A 12,281-nucleotide genomic window follows, 5' to 3' on the forward strand; every position below is an offset into this window, starting at 1 on the left:
CTGAATTCAATTCCGTAACAAAAACTTATTATCTAGGTGACAGTAGGCAAATAATTTAACTTTTCTCTGTATTAGTGACTCATCTGTAAAATGGTTATAACAACAGCACCCACATCTATTGTAAGGGTCAAATGAGATAACACGTTAAGTGCTTTAAAACATTATAATGCTCTATAAATGTTTGGTTTTTAGTATACTGGGTTAGTTGAGGCTTTTCTTTCCCATTTTTACTCTTGTCATGTATCTTCCTTTTAATCCAGGCCATAGTTGAATTAGCAATTTCAATTTTTAATGAATCCTGGTATAGGTGAATGAAATATAAAACAAAAACAAAATGTCAATCACAGAAATGTATCTTTCTTATTCTGCATCTCTGATGACTGACAGCCTAGTGGTTTTGTAGCAAACAAAGGCAAAAAAGCAAGTATTCTTCATCAAATGAAATGTTTGACAGATTTAACAGCTTTCTGAAATAAAAACTGATGAAATCTCAAGTAGAAAAGTGTATCTCCTGGATACATTAGAGATTACATTTCAACATTTGAAGTTTACTTCCTTTAGACAGATGCAGATATTTTAAGGCAGTTGCAGAAAAAAAAATCTCTACCTATAGCTTTATCACTTGTATAAAGTTGAACTCATGCAGTTTTAGATGTAGGAAATCATAGAATTGGGTTACTTACTGGGGAGTGTAAGTACAGTCCTAATTATGCTCCTTGAAGCCTTGTCACTAGATAAAAATTCCTTCAAAACTTGAATTATATTTTATAGATCAGATCACTGAAATGTACCAGAAACAATCTAAACATTTATGTCACATCATACAATTGGAGTTGAGGAAGAGAATTTTTTTTTAGTAAATGGGGCTTAATGAGTAATGATAAAAAGATATTTTTAGATACTACTCTTTGAAAAAATATTTTTGAACCTAATCTCATGGATCCAGTGGATTATTAAGAAGTTTTATTTTTCATTCCAGATGTACTAACTCATTAACTAATCTTTATATATTTGAGTTTAAGGTTTTTTTTTCCCAAATATAACATTTCAATTGAAATTATGGTATTATTTATATTGTATGTTAACTTCAGCGGCTCCTCTTTTAAGAAAAAAAAAACCATGCATATACAACATTTAAAATTCAATGGTGACAGGAAAATTTTAATAATACCACATTCTATATAGTGATATCTACAAGTATGACAATAGCAAGGTGACTAAACATATGTTTGCTGATAAGGGGAAGAACAATTTATTGTGTTTCTCTGCAGAATTAATGGCAACTAAAACACAAAGTGAATGTGTGGAATATTTTATCGATGAAAAATACTTTCTCACTACTCTTACAAGCTACTGAAGTTGTAAATAAAAAGGAATATCTACTATTAAAGAAAAAAGCCACTTTTCAACTTTTGTTAAATCTCTATATCAGTTATTATTGAATCTATCTGAATTTTGTAGAAAAAAATGATCATGTTGAAAGGAGCTGGAGTCACCTAACAAACTATCAAGAAAAGTTCATATCCTTTAGCTCTATAGAAAATGACAAGAAGGATGAATGGATGATAATCCCTCCCTAAGTGGTCCTAAGGCATTATTCTAACTACCGGGTATCTTTTATTGTTGTTGCTGTTTTCCAAATAGGTTTCCCAGTTGAAACAGTGACTCTACATAAATATTTGTTTCTTAACCAAATGGTAGACTGATAATGGAAAAATTTATTCTAAAAAGCCCAATAGTATTATTTAGAATTACATACATACAGATGATCGATGAAAGAGTCTTCAAATCCCTTTTTTATCAAACTCCCTTTTACTGTCTGTCTCTTCCTAAGACTGCAAAGCCCAGACTACTTCATACAGTTCTACTTTAGATATTGTTCTTCTGACATTAATTCCCTCTGCATTTTCAATTGGTAGACATGTTTTGGTTTGTATCCCAAACATCACTTCCACAAAACATCTCATTCATTTTCACCCTCCATATGTCATTCTACTACAGCAGTAAATATCTTGATTGTTTCCACAATCTATGCACTTGGGTATATTACACACACACACACACACACACACACACACACACACACACACACTTTTGCAGTCTCCTAAATTTTACATGCACAAGAACACTTGATACCTTAACATACACTATGCTGGATGGTGGCAAAATAAGTAAAAAGTTACGATTCTGCAGTTTTTTTGCTCAGTATTCTCTTCCTTGAAAAATTTAACCTGATTGTTGGTCTATTCAAAACTAAATTCCAATGGAATTCACAGAGGTTGTCCACGTACTTTACCTGTTGTCAAATGTAAATAGGTCACTGTTTTCCTATCTTTAACAGCTGTTGTTTATACCTAAGAAAGCACACTAGGGCCAAGAAAATTAATTCCCCAATTGCTGTCAACTGAGTTAGGGAACAGCAATAAACAGCTTACTGTAAAGCCTCTAGCTACAATAAAACTGCTGTCAATAAAGCCTTGCTTGTCGAGTTTTGCTGTGCAAGAAGAATGGGTTCTTTGGAAATGAACATATGAAAGGGGAATAGCTGATATCTGCTTATGTCAATATATGAGAAGGAATGATATCACCAATCTTTTAACTACTATATATATAGATAATTATTACATTGTACATATGTATTCACATACATACAAATAATGTACATATATATTTACTTTCATTTCTGAAACAAGTTAAATATATGTATGGTTTGTCATTCCCACTCTTAATTATTAACCTTAGTAGAATAACTCCCTGAAGATTTTGTGGTCCTACACAGCAACAATTTTTCTTTTTCTTTTTCTTTTTAAAATAAATAATATCAACCAATGACCTAGGTTGTGATAAAAATTTAGGTTAATTTAAGCGACTAGGGCTAAGAATTTACAATTACTAAAGACTGCAACCCCTGAAAATATAGTATTCTAAACAAATGCAGATGCCTGGATTGTTTTCAAAAAAAGTGGAAGTTTAGGCATTGGTAAAAATTGATTTACACATTCAAATGTATATGCTCTACAATATTTACTAAAAGGATGGGGGAGGGCAGATAGGAAGTAGATGTCTCTATATTAAGATATTACCCATGTTGACAAAACTCAGGCGCTGAGCTCTTGATATTTATTCAGTAAAAATGAATAAAATTTTACTTCTTTTGCCCAAGAATCTCATTTTTGTGACTTAGCTCATTTAGAATTTCTGTCCCAAAGAGATATCACCACAGAGAGTAATCAAGGAATTTTAAAGGCAATATTCCACAGGTATACACTATTACAAATACCTGAGAAAGTTGGTTTTTTGACCTAATCTTGACTAGACTCTAAATAACTAAACCTTATCATTCACATATCCCATTATTTGCATGAAAGGTAGGGAACTAACTAAGAAACTAAAAAACTGAAAACCCAACCAAAAAAAAAAAAAAAATCCCAACAACAAACCACCAATAAACAGGAAAAAAATAAGGATAGTCTCACCTTTTGTAAAGTATGAATACAAACCATCAAATGAGCTTAATAAGTGCACATAGCTATAATATCATTTATTCTTTATATACCACACAACAAAATGCCACATGTAAGTAAACATGTTAAAAATGTTATCAAAACTTGATTTTTCTCTATTTACTCTCAAATCTCCTACATCCCAATTTTCATACTATACATGAAATCTTCCATCAAAGGTGTATAAAGCAAATCCCATTTTAATAGCTTTTATCATAATTATGAGATGCAGAAAAGCCACATTTCAAAAGCCAAATGGTTACCAAAAAGGAAAAAAAAAGAAAAAGAAGAGCAGTGACCAAACAGCTTCACGGAATATTCTTAATGTATTTGATTCCAGTTAAGATTATTACTTGGCACACTATTTGAAAGACAGCATCATAAGAATCAGTATTCTCATGACTCTGAACTGGAAAAAGAACTCCTGAGATTGAACAGAAAAGCTGAGTTTCTCAATCCTTCCCAGAAATTCATTTGGTTTTTAAGTCACTGCACTAACACCAACATGGAGGAGAAAAAATAGAATAACAAGATTTATTCTTGTCAGAGCTCAATGTATGAACCTGGCCGAAAAATTTAATATGTGTGTATATACGTATGTATGTATACACAAAATATAGGAGTATATGGAACTCCTTATTGTAAAAGTCAAATAACTTCAAGAAAAGAAAAAGTCTATATTATTCTTATTTTACATGAAAAGTGATAAAGTTCCATTAGTCACTTCCAAGGTGTTGATCAAAAATAAAGTTTCACTTTAGAAATAAACAATTTATATTGAAATAAGGGGCTTTTCTTTCATTTCATTACACATTACTATCTAATGAAAGTTCAATCTCATAACTAATGCTTTAAATTTTTTTTAATGATTGGCCTTTACCAGAATTGAGCAGTTCAGATCTCAAAAGCATCACTTTCGGAAAGGTCTTCTAACTTTACTATGGGAAGGACAGGTCTTGCTAACTTAGTCTAGGCTGCCATAACTATACTGCGTCCTGCACTTTCTTCAGTGAAGTTTGGTTTTTATTGAAGTCAGCATTTTTGTTTAACACAAACTTATTTGGTAGTTTTGTAACTAAACCCCTCTATGCTATATTCTTGAGATTTTACGGGCTTTAAAAGAATAATACTCTTTAAAACAGACCATATAGGGAAATTATTTTTTAATTATATAAGATTAAACATATCTAATGTTTCCAATTTATCTAATTTATCTCAAGGGTCTCATTGTCGGTATGACACTTCTAACTCTTTCCAGAACCAAAAATTGCTTGGAAGGTCACATTCCCTGTGGGTTAGGGTTAAAGTAGGAAGGACCCCCTTCCTTTGCAGACCACCACTAGCATTCACGCTCGCTGATGTCCTGCCTCGCTCTCTGAATTATCTGTTTTGGACACTTCCAACACATGAAGGCAGACCTCCATCCACAAGAAGGGCACAAGACCAAGAGCGATACGGACTTGAGGGTTGAAAACCTAGAAAGTTGGTGCAGTAAAAGCTAAGCCTAAGGAGCAAAGATGAGAACTTAAATACTGGTCGCTCCAGTGCAGCTATCATTAAATAAAAGGTTTCTTTGGCTCTAGTACCAGCTTGATCCTTCCCTCCCCCATCTTCTATCTACTGCAGGATTGGCACCTGGCCAGCCCACACGACACAGTACCCGAGTGCCATCTACAGGCTATTATTGACATTCTAATTTAGTGGCAACAGACAAGCACCAGTGAAATAAATTAGACAGCGCTGCATTTAAATCTTTATTAACAAGGAATTATTAGACCTAAGAAAATCTAATGCTGGATTTGGTTGAAATATGAGTTTCTCAGCCTCTTAATTCCTCTTCATATGGCACATTTCACAGTTTAAAATGAGTTATGACAGATCACTTAGGCATTACTAAGATGAGAAAATATTTACAATGGACTGTTTTTTTTTTCCTGCATAAATCAGTTATAATGGATTGAATGTATTACTTTTTTTTATAGTGTACTTTGGCCATTGTTAAAAAATCTGCAAAATCCAACTATTTAATACCCACTTTACCATATTACAAGATGATTTGCAATCAAAACAGAGGAAAACTTCCTATATGGCTTAGTTATATCCTACCAACAATCATGTGCTTGACAGCTGATGTACATTTAATATTCTGCTATCTTGGTGAAGGAAAAAAAAATTAACCCCTTTCACAATCATAGTTTCAGCATACTGCAAACTAGCCAGACCTTCAAACATCACTCACAACTTGAAATCTGAAGGTGACTTTTTAGATCTGAAAAGTAACATGAAAAAAAAAAAAAAATCTTGAAGCAGTCAAATTGGGAACTCTGCAAGTAGAATTTGGCATTTCAGGTCAGTCTTTCTTCTTCAGCAAACACTTATCTTGGGACAATTTTGAACAATTTCCTCCTTTCATCTTTCAACATTTGAGGGAACCAGGAAAGTTAAAAATAATATTTCTCAGGCCTCAAAAATTTCAAAGCCATTCTACAAATTCTTGACTGAGCCCCCAGAGGAATTTTTTTTAAAGAAAAAAAAAAAAAGAAAAAGGGGTCAAGTTTTTTTTTCTTTTTTTTTTAATATAACTAAGCTAAAATTAGACTGAAACAAAAGACACATTAGCACTTTAATACTGGTTGACTGGGCACTTGTATGCAGTACTTATAGACCAGTAAAAGTGCTCGTTTACCTGTCTGGTGTGTAAGGGGCCCTTTGTCTTGAAGCCTCCTTGGGAACTGCACTCTGAGGCACTGAAGTGGTCTGAACTAGTGGAAGATCGTTTCGAAAGGGTGTCACAACCCCCAACAAAGGTGTTGTCCAGGGGAAGTTCCTGAATCACATGGTGCTTTTTCACTGAGATTGGAGTGTCTGGTTTGAGATGAAAAGCAGATTGTGGAGAGGCAGATTTATAATGCTTAGCTAGGTCAGGGCTGTTGGGCTTGAAGGTTGTAGGTGGTGCTGGGCCCCAATCAAATCTTCCTATACTTTGCTCCTCCAGCTCTGCTGGCAGGCTAATGGTCCCGTTGATAGGTTCATGGACCGCATCGTCAGGTTTGGACTCCTCAATAGTAACAAAGTTCAAAAGTGAACTCTTAGGTGACTTCCTTTTCTTCCTTTTCTTTTTCTTGTTCTGTTTGTTCTCCTGGTTAGGAGACATCCACTCGGCACCTTGCTTGCTCCTCTGAGCTGCTTTGAACCTGGATGCATGGCGACAGCGAACCAAGACGGTGACAAAGATCACCACTATGACCACCATGGCCCCTGCCACGATGGCAATCATGATTGTAAGATAGTCTTCGTTTTGATAGGGTTGACTACTATCCCCTATGTTCCTGTCCAAGGGGGTCTCCATAGTCCTCCGAATCAAGTCATAAATATAGGATGCATTTCCTGCAGTGTCATTGACATACAGAAAGACTAGCACAAGGGTATGCAAAGACTTAGGATACCCCAGATCACTTATGTTGACTACTAAACGATGTAGCCCCACATCTGTAGGAGCTGGTTTTTCTTCCAAAGTAATGTTGCCTGTCACTGGATCAATACGGAATAAGCCTTTGTTGTTCCCACTGACTATTGTATATTTAAGTTCAGCATTCATTCCAGTGTCAATATCCACAGCAAATACTTCTGCTACCACTGAGCCAGGGATGGCTGAAAGTGGTACCAACTTGAAAGAAGTATTAGAAGGTGGGTAGATGACAACAGGACTATTGTCATTGACATCCATGACATTGATGGTAACCTTGGCAGTAGAGGAACGGGGTGGTTGCCCTCCATCAATGGCCTTGACATCAAAGGTATAGGAGCTCTGCTGTTCCCGGTCAAAGGAGACATTTGACTTTATAACCCCGGAGTAAGGATCCAACACAAAATTCTCATTGTCGTTCAGGATAGAAAGGGTCACAGCTTTATTCTCCCCAGCATCTGCATCTGTAACAGTGATCACCCCAACCGTACTATACTTTGGTAAGTTCTCAGATACAAAGAACTGAAAGTGATTATGAGTAAACTTAGGACTATTATCATTCTCATCCAGCACAGTAACTATCACAGCAGCTTGACTCTGCAGGGGAGGGGTCCCATTGTCCCTAGCAGTTACAGTAAAAATGAACCTTTCTTGCTCTTCCCGGTCAAAAACTCTGGAGGCCGTCAAGACCCCTGTCTTTCTGTCCAGATCAAAGAAGGAGGCATTCGGTCCAAGCTGATACACAATGTCTGCATTTTTCCCACTGTCTTCGTCCGTGGCACTAATAGTTGTTAAGTATAGCCCCCGTCGGTTGTTTTCAGAAACTGACAGCTCAATTACAGGCTGGCTAAAAATTGGAGGGTTGTCATTTTCATCCTCCAGCTTAACTCTTACCAGGGCAGTCTGGTTCAAACTGGGCTTCCCAGAATCGGAGGCAACAATTTTAAAGCTGAATTCTTTGGTGCCCTCATAGTCCAACAAGGAAGAGGTCTCTAGCAAATACTGGTTGTCGTAAACTGCCTTCAAGTGAAATGGGACCTCTCTCTCAATGAAACAGATCACTTTGCCATTCACATCAGTGTCCTTATCTGAAACTGTAATTAGGGCAATCTTTGTATTGACAGGATCTTTCTCAGATAAGTACACCGTGCCATTGATGGGACTTATAATGTACCTGAGGTCTATATTCGGAGGATTATCATTTACATCAGTGACATTAATAGTAACTGTGGCCCGGGCAGGAGTGGAGCTACCATCACTAGCCAGCACGGTCACTTTGTGAATGGCTGTTTCTTCTCGGTCTAAGGACCTCTGAACTGTTATCAGCCCTGTAGTATTATTTAAAGCAAAGAGTCTTTTGGTTGCAGGGGCAACTTGGGCACCAAAAATATATCGGATTTCTGCATTGCTTCCTATATCTGCATCAGTGGCATGAAGCTGAATGACAGAAGTACCTACAGGGGCATTTTCTGGAATATGAACCTCCACCTGACCCTCTTTAAACACTGGCCTGTTGTCATTAACATCACTTACTGTGACTTGCAGAATGGCTGTGCTGGATTTTTGAGGGGTACCTCCATCTTCCACTTTGATTTTCATCACATAAGTATCTTTCTGCTCTCTATCCAAGTTTTGCTGAACAATTAATTGGGGCCACTTCTCTCCTTCCGGCGTTTCCACGATATCCAACCCAAATACACTCTGCCCATTTAACAATTCATAGTGCTGCACACCATTGACACCTGTGTCAGGATCTGTGGCTGATGGGATTGGAAACCGGCTGTTGATCAAAGTATTTTCCGGAATGGAGATATTGATGACAGGAGAGGGGAACATCGGTGCATTGTCATTGGTATCCTTTACAATTATTTTTATTTTGATCAGTCTAAAGAAATCATTAGGGAGAATCACCACTTCAAGTTCAAAGAAACATTCATTCTCTTCAGAATATGAAGCTCCAGCACAGAGTTTTTCTCTGTCTATTCTATTAGAGGTGGTAAAGATTTCCCCAGTGCTACTGGACACTTTGACCAAAGGGGCATCCCCAGCTTTAGAAACCAGTCTGTAGACGAGGCTGGCACTGGTCCCTGTGGCAGCATTGATGTGAGAAATGTTCAGGTCCTTTGGTATGTTTCCTATGGGTACATTTTCAGGCAGCTCTTCTCTTATAGTGTAAATAAGTTCTTGAGCTATAGCAGAATCCAGCCTTAAACAGGCAATCAGAGCAGCCAACAGGTAAAAATCCCTCAGGTCCATGATAATGTATTTATTTTCTTTTTCTGGATTTTAGGATTTAAAGGTTTCCTCTGAGGAATGGTGCACAATTTGCAAGAGAAGGCGTACATGGACTGTAGGATGCATTACATCTCATTTCTAATTTGGAAACAGCAACTGTCAACATAATCATAGAGACAATATTATTTTTCAGTAAATAAAAACATATCACAAAATATCACAACACATTTTTCATTGCACAGCTGTAAAAAGACCATTCATTTTTTTCCTGCCAGTTCGCAAGTTTACTCTATGGAAGAAAGCACAAATATCTCTGCTTGTTGCATTTGCAAAGAGAAAATGAAATTACCTACTTCTGAATGGAGGTTAGCCACAGTTTCTACATGTACTACCCTCATCCTTCCCTAGCACACTGTGCAATTCATAATTGAGCATCCCTTCTTCTTCCCCTCCCCCTTTCTTAATGCTTCCCCAGTTTTTTAGGTACAAGTGAAAACCTTAAGTACTTCTCCGAGCTTCTGTCTAATTGCACTGTCAGATGTCACATGCAATAGATTCTCTTCTATGCACACTGAGTCATCTTTCTTCTAAAAAGAGTATCTCACACATACACACACCCACCCCAACCCCAGTCCTTCATATACCTTCTAATGCTATCTTAGTGGGAAAGAAGCATCCGGACATGCTGCAGCAGCGGCAGCCACTAGTCACTAGCTACTTCATAGTCCTTCTACCTTAAAGGATAACAACAAGACTTGCAGTTTCTTCTAAGGAGCTGTCTGTTTTATTTTCAGATGTTCAATACTTCCCATCAATTTAAAGAAACATTAAAACTTTTATTTTAAAATGCAATAATCTAAAGAAATGCTTCCGGAGGGGGAGGGGAGAGATACAGCTCAAGTTAACCGCAGATATCATACCCAAGAAAAAGCGCAAAATCCTTCAAATGAGGATTTAAAAAAATTAAAGCTTTAGTTTCTTCCCACTCTTCTCTCTTCAGATATTACTAACAGCTGCCACACATAAATACTGCAGACTAATAATGCAGGTAAAAAAGCCTTTCGCTTAGATGCTCGCCTAACTGCAAATTAAATGGGTGCAAGCCTCCCTCCCGGCAGCTAGATACTTCAGTGGAACTGGTCAGTTCCTAAACACTAATCTTATCTGCATTAAACTGCACGGTAGCTGATGCTCCTGATTAGTTCCAGCAGAGTGATGCAGGTACGGATGCAGATAAAGCCGAGTAGGTGAGCTCTCTCACTACCATCCCCAGAATCACAAACATTGCTGTTCTACACTGAAGACACAGATACACATGTACATTTAAAAGCAAATTTTAAAATTGTGCATGTGAAACTTTATACTTACGTTAGTTCTCGCTCTACCTTTCCCGATATGCTGCAGTTTGCAATGATTTGTTCCAACACAATGCATCTGGTAGCACCAGTTTGGGGAGAATTCACAAGCAGCAAAACGTTTCCTTCTTGAGAAATGTGTTGCTTCGGGCTGGCAAATTAGCAACTCCGGAGAACAAATTCACAGATTTGTCGTCAGTCATTCTCTCCACATTTTGCCTCTGTTACCCACAGGATATAGGAGCTCCTTGTATTGAACACACACACAACATCCAGTTGCACTTCTTCAGCTCAGAGATAATTTCCACTGTGGACTGCATACCATTACCATCCGTGTATTAACACTGGCTTAAGTCTGTAACTTCTAGTTGGAAACGTCAGAGTTGGAACGACGGTGATTCTTTCCTCTCTTGGGGTGGCAGTTGCCCAAAAGGAAAATCCAATCGCATTAAAGGTTTTTGCACTAGAAGGATGCTAAAGCTGTACCTCTCTTATTTCTTTTCTCTCTTTCCTTTTTTCTTTCCCTCTTTCTCTGTCTTTCTCTCACCTCTCTCTTTCTCTGTCTCTCTCTCTGTCTCTCTCTCTCTGAACTGAATTTCTTGATATAACTCTCAATAAGCCCAGAGGGAGGGTGTGAGCAACGCTTAGGCTCCACCTCTTTTGCACCTGATTGGCCTGTGCCTTGCAGTGCGGGCGGCCGCAGCTAGGCAGAGAGGGAGGGGGCCGCTGAATAAGGACTCTGACTTGTCTCTTTGCCTCCCCCCTCCCAATCTCTCCCCATTGGCAGCCTCTAAAACCCGGAAAGATGGAACATACGCACTGGAGAAAAGGCGGGGGGTGGGGGAAGAGAGAGGACAGGAGACGGGGACGGGGGGGGGGAAGATCTAACCAAGGATTTTAGGGGAAAGCACTAGGCATGCTCCGCAGGTTTGAGTAGCAAGTAGGAAGCTTTTGCCCTAGCCTAGCAAGCAGGGACTTAGGTCAGCGAAGTCTAAGTGAGGGTTGGGGAAGAGAGGAGGGGTAAGATGCTGGACCATAAGTCCGTGGGGTGCAGAATGGCTAATGGCCTGTAGGCTGGGAAGGTTGGGGAGGACTGCAGGCGGTGGCTGGCGGCGGCGGCAGCGGCGGCGGCGGCGGCGGCGGCAGCAGCAGCAGCACCATTTTTGGATAATGCTGAGAGTGAGAGGGGGAGCGTAGGGAGCTGGGCGCTGGGAGTACGCGCTACTCCGACTCAGAGACATGTTCCAGTGGAACCCCTAGTTCCCCGCCCCATAGCTCGACGGGCTACGGGAAGCTGCCTTTTGGAAAGGATTAGAGCAAAGTGGGGGCATGTCTGCCTGCGCCCATGTTGCACTCGCTCGTCTTAAATGGAAGGGCAAGCGTTCCAGGTCACCCTCACCGACTTGGATGAGGATGGAGGAGCCTGGGGCAGGAGAAATTCGCAAGAATTCGTTGTATCTTAAAGGGGACGGAGGAGAGGGAGGTGTGTGGGAGAACATACAACACGAGTGAAGATGTGCAAAGCCCATATATTTGTCAAATGACAGTCTGGGGGCTGACGGTGTTTGCAGGCATGCATTGAGACTAGGAAGGGAGGAGGACAGGAGATGGATAGGAGAAATCCGGGGCAAATGAGGTTTTTGAATCTCGAGACTTATAACCTACTACTTGCCTTAGTCATTTGCGGTACCAAGCGGGGCTTTCGGGAACCGCCTGAAGGAA

The 12,281-nt window shown here is 38.9% G+C and overlaps 1 protein-coding gene across 6 annotated transcripts in view; it reads right to left on the reverse strand.

Annotated features, from left to right (window-relative positions):
* Nucleotides 1–11,247, reverse strand: part of PCDH9 (protocadherin 9) — a 1,020,109-nt gene extending 1,008,862 nt beyond the window's left edge. For 3 of the 6 annotated variants that reach the window (XM_031963616.1, XM_031963615.1, XM_031963617.1), the window contains exons 1-2: nt 10,573–11,246; nt 6,190–9,360 (exon numbers count right to left, since the gene is read on the reverse strand). In XM_031963616.1, the coding sequence (XP_031819476.1) occupies nt 6,190–9,225 (3,036 nt within the window). In that variant the 5' untranslated portion in view covers nt 9,226–9,360; nt 10,573–11,246. Of the gene's footprint in view, nt 1–6,189; nt 9,361–10,572 lie in introns of all 6 variants that reach the window. The other 3 variants (XM_031963613.1, XM_031963612.1, XM_031963618.1) reach the window with 2 other exon arrangements.
* Nucleotides 11,248–12,281: the final 1,034 nt, after the last annotated feature.

Source organism: Sarcophilus harrisii, chromosome 3 (assembly GCF_902635505.1).
Source record: "Sarcophilus harrisii chromosome 3, mSarHar1.11, whole genome shotgun sequence".
In the NCBI taxonomy this organism is placed as follows: domain Eukaryota; kingdom Metazoa; phylum Chordata; class Mammalia; order Dasyuromorphia; family Dasyuridae; genus Sarcophilus; species Sarcophilus harrisii.